The sequence below is a fragment of the Colossoma macropomum genome, unplaced genomic scaffold (assembly GCF_904425465.1).
Source record: "Colossoma macropomum unplaced genomic scaffold, Colossoma_macropomum, whole genome shotgun sequence".
In the NCBI taxonomy this organism is placed as follows: domain Eukaryota; kingdom Metazoa; phylum Chordata; class Actinopteri; order Characiformes; family Serrasalmidae; genus Colossoma; species Colossoma macropomum.
This window is the reverse complement of record NW_023494799.1, coordinates 13481539-13500004: the sequence shown is the minus strand read 5'-3', so window position 1 is coordinate 13500004 and position 18466 is coordinate 13481539. Positions and strand designations below refer to the sequence as shown.

At 38.8% G+C, this 18466-nt stretch overlaps 2 protein-coding genes across 3 annotated transcripts; both read right to left on the bottom strand.

The window, feature by feature from the left end:
* Window positions 1–556: 556 nt before the first annotated feature.
* On the bottom strand, window positions 557–11641 carry nxph2b (neurexophilin 2b). Its single transcript, XM_036586557.1, has 3 exons — window positions 11185–11641; window positions 10129–10242; window positions 557–1479 (listed from the first exon to the last, which is right to left on the bottom strand). The coding sequence occupies exons 2-3, from the start codon at window positions 10171–10173 to the stop codon at window positions 727–729; spliced, it is 798 nt and encodes a 265-aa protein (XP_036442450.1). The 5' UTR covers window positions 10174–10242; window positions 11185–11641; the 3' UTR covers window positions 557–726.
* A 1091-nt stretch (window positions 11642–12732) lies between these two features.
* Window positions 12733–18328, bottom strand: si:ch211-227n13.3. 2 transcript variants are annotated; one of them, XM_036586608.1, is made up of 6 exons: window positions 18150–18328; window positions 16088–16142; window positions 15221–15932; window positions 14389–14464; window positions 14103–14213; window positions 12733–13898 (listed from the first exon to the last, which is right to left on the bottom strand). In XM_036586608.1, exons 1-6 carry the CDS (start codon window positions 18224–18226, stop codon window positions 13205–13207), a joined length of 1725 nt encoding a protein of 574 aa, XP_036442501.1. In that variant the 5' UTR covers window positions 18227–18328; the 3' UTR covers window positions 12733–13204. The 2 variants fall into 2 exon arrangements, with proteins under 2 accessions (XP_036442501.1, XP_036442502.1); XM_036586609.1 differs by lacking the exon at window positions 16088–16142.
* Window positions 18329–18466: the final 138 nt, after the last annotated feature.

The window sequence follows — 18466 nt, the reverse complement described above, 5'->3', positions numbered from 1 at the left end:
GAGCTTTCAAGGGGAATTCCCTATATTTTTCAAATTGTCCGCATAATTAAATGGTTAAGATGTAAACAGTCATTCAGAGTGGTTGGATTTGAAATGCTCCATTCTAGAGAAACTTGCTGAGTCAGAATTGTTCAAAGTGATGTTGATAGGAACAACATCTGAAACAGGTCAACGCCTCTAAAAGCTCCCATACAGAAAGTTATTACATGAAATGATAATGAATAAGCTGCCAGATGTCTGCAACATTGTTTTCTAATAGCTTTTTGGCTACAATTTTTTAAAAATACATTCATGGTGGAGAGGTACATTCGGGATGTTATACGGCAAAGTAGTCCCCAGAGAATTTTTTTCTCAGGTTTACCAATTTTACAGCTATCAGCATTACATATAAAAACACATGTATAGACACATGTAGGTTCACTGGTGGTTATATTTGTGTTGTAGACCCCTGCTTCCCATCACCACCACAGTAAAGAAATCTGAGTCTGTAAGTTACTCTACAATAATGCATTTCACATCAAACCACTTTGAATTACTGTTTACATCTCAATGACTGAATTCTGAAGAAATGTTTAAAAATCGGTGGAATTCCCCTTTAACACAGCACGCAAAACAGTAGTACCTCTGGCTTGTTTGCTTTCCAGTCATTGCAAAAAACTGATAACCAAGGTAAGGTGGTCTGCGAGGATCTCAGCTCCTCAAATATGTGTAATAATTAGCAGAACACTATCCCATCGAAGTATAGGGTGTGTCACTGTGGTAATTGTAGTCTGGGCAGACCTTCTGAACCAGCTTGTAGTCAGCACTGAAGAAGTCAATGTAGATGCAGATGACTTTAAAGGGCTTGGAGCAGAGCCAGGAGACATGGCTTTGTGTCTGCTCCTGGAAGCACACCCGGGCGGAATCGTGACTGCAAATGGACGTCCTCTTGCTGCGGTCTGTCTTCTCGTACTCCACTCTACAGTTGAAGGCTTTGCCGTCCTTGGAAACGTCCAGCGTGTCCTGCTGGGTGATCTCGAAGTCGACCACCTTGGAGGGCGGCACCAGGCTGACGGACACGTTCCCCAGGCCGGTGGAGTTGTGGCGGAAGTAGACGCTGAACGTTCCGTTTCCATGATCTACAATCTTGCCAGTGATCAGCAGGTTGAGCTTAACCGTCTTGATGGTGGAGTGGAAGTCGCCCCAGCCGAACATCTTCTTAAACTTGCCAGTCTTCACGATGGGCCGCCTCTTGGTCCTGGCCAGAGTTTCTTCGTTATCGGTGCGGTTGGACAGCCATGCCCACAGATCTTGAACTACTTCAGGCTGAGGGGGAGGGGCTTCATTCCTCCGGGCACTGGATGGGGATGTACGGGCGAAGAGTCGCAGGGGTTTGAGGAGGCCTGAGTGCGGGCCCTGCAGGGAGAAGCTCTCATCCTTATCGCTCTCCTTCCATCCCAGCGGCCCTGCCACTGCGTTGGGCTCACCGCCACATGTGACCTTTAGACACAAAGGCGGAGAAAAGCGCTGTTAGCTCGAGGGGATTTCAGATTTCAGTCTAAAATTATGCACTGTATCCATTTTCACTGTGCCAATACAAGGCCTGATTTAGTGAAGAGAATACACACACACACACACACACACACACATCATCTAAACTGCTTATCCTTCTGGGTTGCGGTAGGGCGCTGGAGGTGAAGAGAATAATAAAACTAAAAAAATTATGCATTGCATCAGTTTTCCCAATGCTTATATGCACAAAAATAACCCTCATTCACACCACAGACAGAACTTAAGATCATTATATGAATGACCCACACAGAGCTGGCATATTTGTGCATGTCAGACAGAGAACTGCATGTTACAGCGTAAGTGAGTTGAAGAGGACAGGCACTGTCTAATCTGCTAGTGAGAGATGGCATAAGAAGCTATTTGCAAAAGACAAGTCATGTTTTAAATGATGCAAAGCAGGACGTAACATCTCCTCTCTTCGAGCTCAGCTCCCACCACGAGATCAGCTTCCTGTAGAGAGAGAAAGCAGCCACGTTTTCCAGATTACGCCCAAGACACTGATGATGTTCAGCCAGCTCAGTACAGCTTAGAGCCAACACACCTCAGCTTTCAGACTCACAGGTATCTGCCTGGGATGAAATGAACCTAGCACCATGCAAACACTTAGGATAGAACAATAAAAATGAGTGAAAAAGACCTTAAAATAGAGATGCACCTGTATAGGAATTGTGGGCTAATGCCGATATCCAATAGTTTTTGTGAACGTATCTGCTGATATTGATACAGATGCAAAAACATATTTTAAATGTAGAAATTAGGATTAAATTTCCTGAGAAATTCCATTAAATTCCAGAGAAATGTAATATTTTGTCGCTGTCCAAAAAACAAAAGTACCTTCAAAATGGTAACTTTGCAGGAGAGGGCAAAAACATTCTTTACTTTCAATGTAAATTAATGTAAAAAAAATAATTAGAAGCAATTTTGGAGCATTTCTATTGGTCCAATTATCATAAAATTCACACAGTGTAAAGGACAGCTGCTGAGCTCAAATTATGCAGAAAACTAAAAAACACAAAAAACAGAGATAGCTTTTTTCTGCAGCGATGGTTTATTTCACTAAGGCTAATAATGAAGTAAAATTAATAAAATGAAGACATTTTAGTGCAGTAGCTCAGCACTATCTAAACCTTCTGCTCTTCCAGATTACAATAAATACATTATCAAAGAACACTTATCAAAAAGAGGAACAACAATGCCCGAAAACTTCTCCACTACAGGTTTGATAGCACCTGAAAAAATGACATCCCGCTCAACATGTAAAATACATCAAAACAACAGGCAGAAAGGAAAGTCCCTGCAGGCAGGCGGACGCTGATGGCATCTGTAACCACAGTTTATGAAATGCCAAAACAATCACAATTAAAAAAAGTGTAAAAATAAATAACAGAATTAATTTCCTTGAATGGATACTTTGAAAAACCATCATCAATACTCACTGTTCCTCCCTGCAGCTACAAATGCAAGTTAAAGGGGAACTCCACCGATTTTTCAAAATTTCTGCACGATTAAATAATTAACATGAAAATGGGAAAAAATAATTAAATGAATTCAGAGTGGTTTGGTGTGAAATGTTTCGCTCTAGAGAAACTTGTCAAGTCAGAATTGTTCAGTGGTGCTGAGAAGAACTAAATAAATAAAATGGCTATATGTCCATTGTAGACTTTGGAACCTCTTATATCCTAACACTAAATTATGAAATTTTGAAAAATTGATGGAATTCTCCTTTAAGACTGTATTTTGCACTGCAGAAGTCATCTGTCAACTCTCTGAGTTCAAGCTCTTCTGAAATGGACTGATGCACAGTGGAAATGTGTATTGTGGTCTGGCGTTGTGTTCTCTGGAAAAAAAAATGGACCATCCAGATTGTTACCAGCATAAAGTTCTAAACCCCGGGTCTATTATGGAATTGGGGGTATTAGTGGGTAACCTGCACATCTGTGAAAGCACCATTAGCACTGAACACATTTTGAAGCAACATGTGCTACTTTTTAAATGCTTGTCTTTTTAGGGACGTCCATGCTTATTTCAACATGACAGCGCCAGCCACAATCTGCCCATATTACAACAGCATGGCTGTGTAATCAGAGTGCTCTACTGGTCTGTCTGCAGTCCAGAACTGTCTCCCACTGAAAAACATGTGTCTTATTAAGATGAAATTCTGGACACAAAGACCCTGTACAGCTGAAGACTGAACAGAAGAATGGTAAAAATCAGCTGGATTATATTAAGTGTTAAAAGGAAAGGTGATGTAACACAGCAGTAAACATGCACCTGCCCCAACTTTTTTGAAAAGAGTTCCAGGTATCAAATTTGGAATGAGCATATATTCACAAAAAACAAGGAATTTCATACTGTTTCTAATGCAGGTCCAACAGCATTTACTAATCACAGCCTTCATGTTTACTAGCATTTCACATACTGTCTAAACTTCCTTGGAGTTGGGTGTGTATAATAAGCAGTTTTCTTCTTTTTTTTCCATTTTCATTACATGAATTAATTTCTTTCATTTGGTGTTCAGCCACATACTCTGTGCTTTTGGACAAGAATTTTCATTTTGGTGCACCATTGTGATTATATTGCTAGATATTTTGATTGTGATATGCCTTGCAATATGTACATTCTAAAACTGAAAAATGCTGAAAACATGGCTTAATCTACCAAAACAAAAACCTAGGAAGATCAAATCTCTCACATTTTATTGGTCATAAATACTGTCTTATGCCAAAGAAATGAAACTATAATTGAAACATGCAAAAACAATCATTACTGTTTTAAGAAACTGGCATCAGTTTGGTGTCAGCCTAACCTAAAAAAAAGACGTAAAAAAAAATGTCAGTCTCAGACAGTTTTCATGTTGCCGATATTTCAAACTGATATTTGATTTGATTTGATTTATTGTGCTGTGGAAGAGCAGAATGTTTAGGGTTACTGTGCCAAAATGCCTGCATTGTACCACATCAGCATCACCAGATAAGTATAATATCCCTTATAATTCGGTCCACAGTTCACATATCATTGCATCTTCAGTTTTTACATTAAGCTTCTTTCTCTCTATTAAAACTTCATTAAAACCCTTTAAAAGAAACAACTTGATGTGGTTTTAATATGATAAAACAATGACTTAAAGCCACTAAATTTATCATCTTACACCTTACTGGCAATAAACACTGTTCACCACCATAAGCATGATCTGAATACAATGCAATGAAAGTAACTTTCATGTTCAGCTTGTTCATCTCCTTTAAAACCCATTTCTGGAAATAACTTAACGGCTTAAATGGCCTTTGTCAAGGAAAAATTTATTTTCCTCAGATTTTTGAAACAAGAAAGTTTGATACTGTGTGAGTTTCAAAACATATCATTCAGTCCCGTTTTCATCGTCCATATAAGGAAATCAAATTGCAAAAACACCTTGTTTTGAATTCTGTTTCTCTGGTGTCATGAAAGGCAACACATTAATTATATCTGATTATTCAGCATATAGCAGTTTAACTCACCCATTCATGGTGAAGTTATAAGGAGTGTTTCAGCCTGGACTGCATTTTCAGCGAAGCACAACACAGGGCAGCCAATCAGAATCAGGTTATTTACATCAGGTATCAGCCTATAAACAGCCTGTTTAATTCTATGGGATGAAAAAGTGGTTGGAAAAAAATATTGTAAAAAATGTATAATTTCTGTTTTTGGTACATATACCCACAAAAAAGCCATAAGTAGACCTAGAGGACCCTTTAATGTACTAAAATGCAAAGAATTCCAGCTTGCTCTTTCATTCATCCCTTTGCCAGTATACAGTGTTTATGGCCAGTAAGTTGTGAGAGAAATTTGGTGTTCTTAAGTTGTTTATGTACATAAAGCAGCATTAAGCTGTTTCAACAGTAAGATGTTTATAATAGGCTACAATAGAGGGGAAAAACAATAACATAAAAATGTCTGCTTACCTTTGGATTAGTTTAGTCTTCTGGCATAAGACAGTGTTTATGATCAGTAAGATATGAGAGATATTTGGCAATTTTTCAAACATTTAGAATGTTCCTTGCAATAAACTCACTGATGAACCATTGATGTGATATCATTTAAGACTGGTCCACATTACTTTGGTCAAAATGATTTATACAGTACTCTGCAAAAGTCAGTCCACCCTTCATTTAGTTAATTCCCAGGCAAAACAGCCATCAAGTATGAGTTATTCATTCTCCTGCACCAAGAAAAAACAACAACAGAAAATATATTGAACAAAAAATTACACAGAAGCCTCAACAGCAAAATATTATATTTTTTCATCAATTAGCGTGTCCACCTTTTATCTATATTACAGCTTCCATTTATTTCAGGAGACTTGTTTTCAGTTCTCCAGAAATCTGCAGGGATATTTTTCCAAAGTTCAGTCTAAGAAGTTGGTTGCATTTTCAAGTAAACCTGAACAAATTCAGTGATGTTGAGGTCTGGACTCTGGGGTGGCCAGTCCATTGTTCTGAGAACACCAGCAACTTCTTCACATGGCTTCTTCACAGCAACACATTTCAGATTCACAGCGTTAAGTTCTCACAGAGAAAGGATGGATAGAAACCTATGTGGAATTTTTCAGATCTGAAGCAAGAGTGGAGCTTGATTTTCTCCTCTCTTTCAAAGATAAAAACTTTTAAAGGGAACTGCAGCAATGTTTCAAAATTTCTGCCTAGTAAATGGTTAACATGTCAACAAAGTCATTCATTTGGTGTGAAATGCTCCGTTCTAGAGAAACTTATTGTCAGACTTATTCATAGTGGTGGTGATAGGAGCCAGACATCCACCTCTAAAAGCTCCCTCACAGACAGTTATTAAATGAAATGGCTATTGATACACTGCCTGATGTCTGATACATTGTTTTACAGTAGTTCTGTGATAAAGTTGTGGTCTAAAACTTATTTTAATCAATTTATTTTAATCCATTCATGGTGGAGAGATACATGAAGGGTGTTCTAAGGCAAAACAACCTCCAAAGAAAAGTTGTTCTTTAAGTTGTTGTTCAATTTGAATGACTGTTTATATCTCAACCACTGAATTATACAGAAATTTTGTAAAAATGGTGGAATTCCCCTTTAAGTATTGTTTATACAACAGCAACAGTTTAGGTGGTGTAGCAGGTCTTGTTAGGAGCCCCATTTTCTCTATATCTTTTCATTTTTTGAATTCTAGTTTTGTAACATCTTATATTTTCCTTTAACTTTCCACTTCCTTATACAAGTTAAATATTTTATACTTAGTTATATCTAATCTTCAGAAATACCTCCTGAAGAATAAATAACTTGTAGTACTTAGAGGCCATTTTCACATAAATTTAAATAAATAAAGGATGATCTGTGACTTCTGCATAATACTGAATGTTTGATTAATCAAAACATCAAATCAAGATCATAACGATTAACAACCGATATATTGCGCAGCCCTACTGTGGTCCCAACCCAATGCCTTTTCCTGCTCTGTCTCTAAGCAGCTTCTTAATCTGATGTAGTTTATTTGACAGAGAGAATCAGTATTTTCATGCGCAAGTCCCTAAAGGCCTGATAATCCCTACACAGTACAGTGCATTTGATGCTACATCATGTTATGTCTATAGAGAGAACTGGAAACAAGGGAACCAGTCACTTTTAAGCAGTCATGATCTGAGCGACAGCCATGACTAGTCATTTTCCCATCGCAAACAAAACGGCAATGTTCACATAAACAGAGCATAAGAGATTAACTACGCATATCCACTCGCATGTGCACACACATCTACCACCAGTCACTTTGTACAAGCGCTGCCACAATTCACAAAGCAATTGCAGCCCCTCTGATATGCCTCCGCTGCTGGAGGAGAACAGCAGTGACAACTTAAAAGCACAGCTATAGTAACCATGGAGGAGTACTGAGGGAAGACAGGTCACTCTAAGTGTTTACTGATGTAAAGGTTTAGTCAGGTCTTATGAATAACATGGAACTCTACAAAGAAAATGCCTTCCCAGGGTCATTCCTGGAACATGTATTTCCACACAATGGTTATAACCCCAAATATGAGCAAGCATGCTGCCTAACAGAAGCAAGAGATCGATGACTACGTTTGAGGTCAAAGTTCATACTTCCACAGCAGGGCTGAACGATATTCCAAGATGGAGCTAATTATCACTCTAGCAATAGAATATTGCCCATTTACAGGGAGAACGTTCAGGTTAGGGCTGCACAATAAGGACAATCTAACTACATTTGTTTTTCTATATATATTGTGATTGCAGTATATCTTACAATATTGTTGCTGTAAGGCCAAAAGCTTATATCTCCAAAATACTAGCTTTACAGGAGAAGGAAAAACCTCCTTCTGTCATATAAGTTGTTCATTTTTCACTGTCAGGAAGAAAAAGCAGAAAATATATTTTACAGAAATTTACACAGAAATTACACAAAATTTTCAGAATTTAGAGTAACCTTTGCCTTTATTACAGCTTCTATTCTTTTCAGGAGACTTGCTTTCAGTTTTTAAAAGAATTTCACAGTAATATTTTTCCACACCTCCAAAGTTCAGTCTTAGAAGTTGGTTGCATTTTCTGCATCTCACAATCTAAGTAATCCCAAACACATTCGATGATGTTGAGTCCGTTTGCAAACACTAGCAGCTTCTTTTTAATTTCCTTTTCTTCTTGTCTTCTTGCAGTGAAAGGTTGGACAGAAACAGCTGTGATTTTTTCAAATCTAAAGCAAGAGTGGAGCTTGATTTTTTCCCCCTCTCTCTCAAAGATGAAAGCTTTAAGTAATGTTGATCTGATGGTGACAGTTTTGGTGGTCTACCCGGTCTTGCATGGTTGTTATGAGTCCCATTTTCTCCGTATCTCAATCATTTTTTGAACTACGGACTTGGAAACTGTTCATTTATTTTCTTTTGACTTTTTTCTTTTTTCATCCCCTTCCTTATGCGAGTTATTTTATATATTATCTTTTCAGAAATATCTCCTGACAAAATGAATAACTTGAATTTAATTGCTGTTTTGACTGGAAACAAAATAAATGAAAAAGTCTCTGACTTTTGCACAGTATTGTATACTGAAAGTACACTGAAGTGATGTTGTTAAAGAATGGCCTGCATTCTTTTCAACCCAAATAATTTATGTTTGCTGGATCATGTGAATGCCAGGATGCTTACAGCACTCAATAAAACAATTAGTGATTGGTTAGAGGCTCATTACATGCTTCTGCAGTATCAGCATTGTGAAGGCTGATGCTGCAAGAAGAATTAAGGAATGATACATTGCATTGCCATATTCTGCCATCTATAACCATTTTTCACGTTCAGCAGTTCAGAAAAACTCTTATACAGGATGAGGCCACAGAGATTAGACCTTCTAAAGAAGGTTAATACAACAAGTACTGTGGAGTGACTAGGGATATCAAGCTTAATCTGAACCTAGTCTAGCCTAGTCTGAACCTTTTAATGGACAATGCATACTGAGGTGAAAACTGACCACGACTAGAGTAAGAATGTATCTTCATCCCATTAAGACATTAGTGTATTCATCTTATATCTGTTATCATGCCTAATGTGCATTCTGCAATTCATCTAGGAATGTATTGGGTTAAGGAAAAAAAAACAAAAAAAAACATCAAGGCCAGGAATGTGAGAAGAGTAACTTAAGCCATCCTTTGAAAAATAAATAAATATACATTAAACCAATCAATAAGTCTTTGTGGTATTTTCACAAATCATGGGATTTGGGACCTGCTCCTAATCCGATGTAAACACATTTTATTACAGTTTAAGAGATAAAAAAGGCACAATATACTGGAAAGGGTAAAAGCGGATTGAGCTTGGCCAAAGGGGGTCCCAGGAGAAGGACTTAAGGCCAAGCCATTACACGGATTCTCATTTGGACTTTAACTGGTTTCTCGGACTAAAACCTCAATGCTTCCTGCACATGGGCCTCCTCAAGTCAATTTTTACCATTCTGAATTAATCGCTGAAAATAAAGGCACGCATTTGCTTCTCCTCTGAGAAATAACTTGCTGGGTGAAATTGGTGGATTAAGGATTGTGTGGGAGATGGATTTTGTGCGAGTTAGGGAAATGCAACGAGCTGCAGCTCTGCGTAGTTTCATCCAACTGCTATCTGTTCTGTTTAATCTGTAGGAAAGATTGTGGGACAGTTCTCCACAGACTGGACGTAATTACACTGTCAGTGAAGATTCAGACTATACTGACCTGTGCGTGGAAAGTCAGCCCAGCGTCCTATATAAAGCACTTCACAAAGGGCTTTCTGAGTTCTTAAGAATATCTAGACTACTTTCTGTATACTGCAGTTGAACTTCTGTTAAATTATTCAATGTAAAATATACAAATGTGACATGAAGCAGCATGAAGAATTTTCACTAGCCTATTATCGTGGCATTGTTTGCCACATTATAACACAGCTGTAGTTTCGTGAAAACCAATACCAAGACATTTCTTGCAGTTTCTTCCTTTGAACCTGTGCCAAAGTCAAGTGGTGCAAAACATTTCTTCATTTCCACATATAAAAGCTGTGTCACGCTGCCTCGCACACTAAGTTAAAGAGGGGAAGAAAGCCCTTACCATGTGCACGCAGAACACAAGCAGAGCCGAGACACACTTTGACATCTCTTGTGCTTTTCACTTGGACACGCCTATTAAAAAGCAGATCCACTGGCAAATCTGTGCCCGGTCAGTCTGCGGGCCAAGCACAACAAAAAAGAAAAGGATAAAAGATTTTGAGTTGTAAAATAAACTCAAGTAAAACCACCTTATTTCTACACTGTTTGCCCATTTTATCAGCTCCACTTACCATATAGGTGCACTTTATAGTTCTACAATTACAGACTGTCCATCTAATTCTCTGCATACTTTGTTAGCCCCCTTTCACCCTGTTCTTCAATGGTCAGACCCTTGGGACCACCACAGAGCAGGTATTATTCAGGTGGTGAATCATTCTCAGTACTGCAGTGACACTGATGTGGTGGTGGTGTGTTAGTGTGTGTTGTGCTGGTACAAGTGGATCAGACACAGCAGTGCTGCTGGAGTTTTTAAACACTGTGTCCACTCACTGTCCACCCTATTAGACACTCCTACCTCGAAGATGTGAAGTCAGAGACAGTAGCTCCTCTGTTGCAGCACAGTTTTTGTTGGTCATCCTCTAGTCCTTCATCAGTGGTGACAGGATGCTGCCCACAGGGTGCTGTTGGCTGGACGTTGGCTGACACTGAGGTGTTAAAAACCTCCAGCTCACTAATACGCCACCACCACGTCAGTGTCACTGCAGTGCTGAGAATGATCAACCATTTAAATAATACCTGCTCTGTGGTGGTCCTGTGGGGGTCCTGACCATTGTAGAACAGCATAAAAGGGGGATGACATAGTATGTAGAGAAACAGATAGACTACCGTCTGTAATTATATAACTCCTATATAGGAGGGGTCATAAATGGTAAGGGGAGCTGATAAAATGGACAACGACTGGTGGTTTTAATGGTTTTAATGTTATGGCTTAACAATGGCAAGATAGCAAGATCTCCAATAAGTGCAAAATAAACCAGTTAACTTCAAACGTAACAAAGTATGTTACTACACACGATACTTGCTCTCAGGTTGCACATTGATCAGGTTTTGAACTTACATTCCAACTGAAGAGTTGCCTCCGTGCATGCTTGTGCCAAGCTCGAGCGCATCCTCTTTCGTCGCGCGCATGAAACCCTTTTTGGCCCAGAACGAACCGGCACCGCGGCGCGAGCTGAAAAGTGAGCAGTGTTCAAAAAAACTCGATACAATCGCCCTGTCGGACAGTACGGCTCGCGGCCAGCGTCAAAATCCTCTTAGCACTCCACATCTGGCTACGCGCGCCTTTTGTACTGTAAAATATCTATTTAAAAAATAAAGCTATAACAAGTTTACAGGTCCGTAACTGTCTTATAACTGCTACTGCGCGCGCCCGAGCTCCGTTTCTGCAGCGCCGCTCCGCTCGCGCCCTTCTCTTTGGAGTTTTGAGGGCGGGAGAAGCGCGCGCGCCTTCCCTTCAACGGTCCGACCAATGGCTGATGAGGAGACGCTAACGGAGCAACTCGCCTCGCCGATTTTAAAGAAGAGCGGTTTGTTCCCCTCAAGATAAACTTCTCCATAGATAAACAGTGTGGAGGTAATGTTTTAATCGCGGTGTTATTTCCACAATGCAGGACTTTATCACAAAAGCGGGGTAACTTTAGCCAAAAGTTGAGCTTAGCTGAATAGCAGCGTCTTTTGACCTGGGGCTTAAAGGGGAATTCCCCCAATACTTGAAACTTGCTCGGATTTCTTAACAGTGGTGGTGGTAAGAACCAAGGGTCGCCATGTCTACAACACAAATATAGGCATTTTGTTTATCATCCAAAACCACCAGTGAATCTACACGTATTCTTTTTATATGTAATCTTGATGATGATACAATAGTTATAAAAATGGGAAAAAAAAAGTTTTCTTTGGGGACTATTTTCCCTTACAACCCCTCTGCCATGAATGGATTAAAATACATTTTAAGCCATTACTTTTATGACTAAACTGTCATAAAACAGTGTATCAGACATCAGGCAGCATACATCTAACCATTTGATGTAATTTCTGTGAGGGAGCTTTTAGATGTAGACGTCTGGTTCCTATCACCACCACTGGACAATTCTGACTCGGCGAGTTTCTCTAGAAACATTTCACAACGAACCATAACTCTGTTTACATCTCAACTACTTAATTATGTAGATTTCTTGAAAAAAACGGTGGAGTTCCCCTTTAAATTATTTGTCTGAGTGCAGACTTTCACGTCTTACCTCTATTCCTATACGCAGTTCTACGAACATTTTAATAAAGCTATACTCGTTTGGTCCCAGTCTACCAAACAACCAGCCCACTTACTTTATGGTACTCTTATGGTTTATGTGCCACTTGCGCCCCCGTGTGGTCGAAACTGCGAAATCGTATGAAAGCCATTCTCATCGTCAACGTCAGCTGCATTTATTCGTTAACAGCAACAAACTGTGGGCATTAATGAAGACGCAGAACATAAAGCAAACAGAAGCTCTAAATAAGCTGTAAAACATGTACATCACATTATAAGTAGAAATTAACAAAACTGTTTTTCTGACAATGACATTAATAACCAAAATACTAATAAAACAATGTTACTTGCTACTTTGTGCTGTATACAGTTTATTTGTATTTATTTTATTAACATAGTGTGTTACTGCTTTCTTCAAAGAAAAAAAAAAGTCTGTGAAAAGGACAATGACCTAAAGTTTCAGCAACACTAGAAACGTGGCAGCAAAACTTTGCTTCGTCCATTTGAAAAAACAAAAGGCTTCCCTCTATTGAACATACAAAGACCATGCCAAACTAATGTAACATCCCCCTTATCTCGTCTTACAAAACAATGGCAATGCCAAATTGATGTTCTTAACATTTTCAAAAGTTAAAACAACAACATACAAACAACAACTCTTGGTATGCTTTCTCACATCATACAGACTGATCAACGCTGGTTTCCAAAGTTTTGAAATGTTTCACAGGCAATACAGGAATCAGATGTCCATCTATAACTTTTCTAGCTCCATGACAGGACAGAGTAACTCACCAAATATTTCCAAACAAGGGCAACACAAGCCACTGCAAAACCCTCAGTTATGGGATTCTTTAATAATCCTGTTGTGACTCTTCTCAAATGCAGCTAACATGGACCTAAAACTGTCCTTGTGTGCCGTATGTGGCGGATGGCCTGAGGAAAAGAACGACGGACGACTTTTCCTGACAATCTTAGACTCCACACTGCAGATGTCTGGGGGGGTTCTAAACTCTTCCAGGTCTTCACGAAGAACTTTTTCTGCCCCGGTACAATCCTTTCCTGTGAAATCTGCTTGGCCTTCATGTAGTTTTCTTTCTGCATGTTTATGTGCAAGGCCCTGTCTTGGTTTCCGTGGGTCCATGGCCAATTTACATATAGAGTCATCAAATTTCAGCACCCTGCGAGTTCCCTCTAGGCTATCACAACCTGTCTGTTCATCCAGGACGTCACTCTTGTCACTAAAGATTTGCTTCTTTAGAACTTTGTTCTGCTGCTGTGAACCAGTATGGTGAGCATCATGCTTTGCAGGCCGTTTGTTCTCCATGGAGTTGGTGACGATGGTGAAGTCCAGGGCTGAAAGATGCTGTGATGTACTGTCCTTCTCAGAGGATTTCCTCTTTTTTTGCCTTTGATATTTTGCACAGAGTGGAGGCCATGCATTTGTTGCTTTAAGTCTACGGCGACGTGACTTGACTTTGCTCTCAGACTGATCAAGCATGCTGGACATTTCCCTGCAGCGACGCAAATTCCTGTAAAGCATTTTTTTTATGATAGAAGCTCTTGGTTGTGCATATGAACACATACTAAGTTTTGAAATACAGTCTTTCCTGTAACAGGATTACACTCTGTTACCAATTGTAGACAACAAAACAGGCAATTATATAATATCTTTATTACATTTTATCAAATACTATGCAATCAATGTATATAACTGTCACAATTTGTGGACTTACCTCTGCAGAAAGACGTGAGGTCTAGAGCACAGCGGCCATACATTTGTCATTTCAGCAGCTGAATGCTTCAGAGCAAGCATCCTAATTCGCTTCAAGTGCACCCATAGCTTTCTACAGTAAAAAATTGTAATAAAAACGTTTTTTGGGTTTTTTTAACCAAACGCAAGAACCAGTTTGTTTCTTTACAGCGGACAGCTAAAACACACTTCTCCTGGTTACGTACTAGATTTTTCAATTTGTTTCAAATTATAACATTTCTGCATATACTTCTTAAATGCACACATACCCTTTCATGTGCCGTCGTCTCTGTGGGTGCCATGCTTTTTTGAGCAACCATTCATCACATGATAGAGAGGTTGGATCTAGGAAGAATAAGTAGAGAGGCAATGAAATTAGTAATGAAATTGGTATGTATGACCAGGGCGTTTTCTGCCTTCTGTCCACTGAGCCCTGGGATAAGCTCTAGCACCCCGACCCAGGAGGATAAGCTGCTTAGATAATGTGTATGTGTGTAATTGGCATGTGTACTATATACCCATAAATAAGTGTCTAATGACCTAAGCTGTCCAACAAAAGTAAACATACAATTAAAGGGGAAATTCATCTGATTTTCCAAATTGCTGATAATGTTAAAACAGTGGTAAATCAGAAGAAATAAATAAATTTTCTTTGGGGACTATTTTGCTTCCAATGTCCTGCACATAAAACACTGCAATATTTTAGGTCAAAAACTTATCACACCACTATCGGAAAACAACTATCATAAAACAACGTCTTGGGCCTCAGTTATGTATTCATAACTATTTTATGTAATAGCTTTCTGTGGCACTGAATGTTTTAAACGTCTGGTTTAAAACTAGCATCAAGCACTTTCAAACCATTCTAAATGACATAAAATAATTTTAATTTTAACCATTTAGTAATGCAGAAACTATGGAAAAAATCAGAAAAATTCCTTTTTAAATACTTTTTTCAAAATAAATTTTTGAGAATTTCTGGGTTCAGTGGGTTATGGTAACACGTTTACAACAAAAGAGCACTAGAAAAAGTATTTCCAGACATGTATTCTCAGCTTTACATAATAAAAATTTAAAAATGGGTCTTTTTAAAATGCTTACCTTTGTCCCTTTTTTTGGTTCTTGGAGGTCCTAGTCTCCTCATTTTGGTAAAAAGCTTGTTGCACTCTGTACATCTGAGAGAAGTATCAGCAGTGTGAGGAGAGCTGGGACCTGACGTCACAGAGTCTTCAGAAATGGTTTCCAACCGACTGTCAAAACACTCATGGCTCTCAGTGCGAGATTTAAAAGGACTGCAAGAAATCAGCTTTTGTCCTGGTGAGTCTTTCTTTAGTCTGAGTGTTTGCAAAGTGTCTTCAGCCATTGACTTCAGGGGTAAGGATATTTTTCTAACCGGAACAGGAGCAAGTGAGCTCTGCCTTAACTTTTCCAACTCCGAACGATGGACCTTGTCCTCCTCACCAGCCGACAGTAACACAACAACATCCTCACTACTCTGAGCTGGGCTGACACTGCCAGTGAGGTCAACAACAGATGCCGGTGTGGTCCCTGCCTTGTCAACATCATTGCTCACTACAGAACAGTCACTATCGGAGCAGAAAGTGTCAGGATCCCAGCTGAGGGTACGTTGCCCTTGACCCACATTACGCTGCCTTGATCGGCTGTTGGTCCTAGTCATCACATCTTTCTTGGGTGATACTTTCAAGTCCTTCTTCAGGTGCTGCTCTCGCCTGTGGCGAGCCACGACCTGCCGCCTTTTCATAGAGAAGGATGTGATGGTGGACTCCAACTTACTACGAATTAATACCTCCACCTGATGGTTGCAGAAATCAAACGTCAAAAGTCAATGCCATCAATAAACACAGTTGTAAACATGTAGCTGAATAACTAACTGTTCTCTAAAAAACAGAATAATAATAAACACAGTAATTTTAATTCTAGGTTTCAGATACATTACTTTGACTTTACCTTCACAGTATGTCTTGATTCCTGCCTTTCAGTGTGTTTTACAAGGTACTTATCCCTGCAAGGTGACATACATTGTCTAAAACCTATACATTTTAAGTCCTCTCATGGTATAAGTGCATGAGAATGTCCAATTTTATATATATGCACACACATATAAAACATGGAGCATTTATACCACAAGATCGCTTAAAATGTAGAGGAACCGTTCATCCAAAAATCTAATTTACATCATTTCCTCTCCTTACCCAGATGTAGTCAATAAGCCAAGAGACGCTTCACTCCAGGACTAAATTAAAGCAAACTTCAGACACCAAATTTTTCAGTGAAAGATTCCCAAATCTATTTTTTTCCCCAAAACCTTTAAGTCACAATTGCAGCATACAAAAACACATAATCTGCCATGCAGTTTCAGTACAGTGGTAAAGTAGTGCATTTTAGGCAACAAAGATTTGAAATATAGTGATACAATAACTTTTCAAAACTGGAATCGAGTTTTTCACCCAGAAATTATACAGAATACCAGTAAGCCCCGAAAGTGTCATTGGGAGAAAAAAAATTGCAACAACATTGTGTTCCCTTGCAATATTTTTACTTTCCCTTGCACAGGTTTTGTGTTCGTGAGCAATAGTTTTGCATTCCTTCACAACAGTTTTGCATTATCTTGTAAAATCCATTGCATTTGCAACGGAATGTAAAAATAACTGCAAAGGAACGCAAAACTATGTCAAAACAATGCAGAATTACTGCGAGGTAATGCAAAAAAATTGCAAAATTATTTCAAGTGAATACAAAATCTCCTTTTTTTTACCACACACACTTTGTGTGGGCTCTGTAAAATAAAGCTTGAAAACTGCAGTGCCAATTGGTTATTTACTTTTAATTTGGTTTAGGATAGATTTTAAAATCTCTTTGTTAACAAAGCTACATTATTCCAGGAATTACACATCAATTAGAATTTGAATAACTTAAAAATGTATAATGACCATCTTAAAACATGGCAGACTGACAGAGGTGGGTAGAGTGGCCTAAAGCCATCCTCAAGTAAAACTTACTGTAACATGTAAGCTCCAGTATAATCAGCTTAAAGGGGACCTTCACCGACCTTTCAAAAATTCTATGTAATTAAATGGTTGAGATGTAAACAAAGTCATTCAAAGTGGCTTGGTGTGAAATGCCCCATTCTACAGAAACTTACAGAGTCAGAATAGTTCACAGTGGTGGTGATAGGAACCAGCTGTCTGAAGAGTTTAATGCCTCTGTTCCCTAACAGAAAGTTATTACATGAAATGGTTAGATATACACTGCCTGATGTCTGACACGTTGTTTCATGATAGTTTTGTGTTAAAGTTTTGCGTTAAAACTTATTTAAATCCATTTATTTCAATCCATTTATGGCACAGGGGTAGATTTAGGGCAAAACAGTCCCCAAAGAAAACTTTTTTCTTCAAATTACTACTAATTTACCATCATCAACATTATATAGCAATAAAAACTCATAAGGCACGTATAGGTTCACTGGTTGTTTTGGATAGTAAATAAAATGGCTCTATTTGTGTGGCAGACATGGCGACCCCTGGTTCCTATCACCACCACTGTGAAGAACTCTGAGTCAACAGGTTTCTCTACAATGAACCACTTCACACCAACCACTCTGAATGACTCTGTTTACGTCTCAAGGACTGAGTTATTCAGAAATTTGTAAAAAAAATTTAGTGCAATTCCCCTTTAAAAACAACATAGCTACTTAGACATCTTGGCTCACCTAGTTAACATCAGCGCAGATGTCAGCTAAAGTTTGGTCTAAAGTTAAATACTAAAGCTCGAAAGTAAAAGTAAAGCAGTCCAGATTCTGTCACCAACAGAATAAAATCCAACACAAAGAACTGAGAATGACTAAATAAAACCGAAAAAAACGTCTAATCCTTTCTCCTCAAATACAACTTCCTTAAATCCAAGTAACGTTAAATGAATTAAGCTACTCTGACTCACAGCTTTCATATCCAAACAGTTAACACTGCTAGTCAGATAGTCTGGGAGGTCTTGGTCTGAGCAAATCTCTTACTTCGTCTCACAACGTTTATACTCGGTTTGTTCCATCAAGTCCATCGTCAGCACTTGTTGAGTTATCAAGCTGGGCATTTATATTCCTCGAACACGAATATTCGCACATGTATATTATCGTTTTTTTAGTTTGTTTGAGAAGTCAGAACGGAAAGCACTCCTTTCAACACACCCCGCGAAAACTGGAGTTTGAGCAAAGATAAACAGGTCACCGAGATGGTACTCTTTCAGACTCAATCCAGTCTATCTACTGTGAGTGAGTTGCAGACCTCAGTAAAAGCTTTCCTCTGACGAAAGTACGCGATTGTGCTAAATTAC

Excerpts from the sequence above, each read along its gene's own strand:
- si:ch211-227n13.3 (XM_036586608.1), bottom strand. The coding sequence starts at position 18,226 with ATGCCCAGCTTGATAACTCAACAAGTGCTGACGATGGACTTGATGGAA. Across the intron at positions 14,465-15,220 it reads AACCAAAAAAAGGGACAAAG|ATCCAACCTCTCTATCATGT; the intron begins GTAAGCATTTTA and ends TATTCTTCCTAG. Across the intron at positions 13,899-14,102 it reads CCTCACGTCTTTCTGCAGAG|GAATTTGCGTCGCTGCAGGG; the intron begins GTAAGTCCACAA and ends AATGCTTTACAG.
- nxph2b (XM_036586557.1), bottom strand. The coding sequence starts at position 10,173 with ATGTCAAAGTGTGTCTCGGCTCTGCTTGTGTTCTGCGTGCACATG. Across the intron at positions 1,480-10,128 it reads TTGTGTTCTGCGTGCACATG|GTCACATGTGGCGGTGAGCC; the intron begins GTAAGGGCTTTC and ends TTGTGTCTAAAG.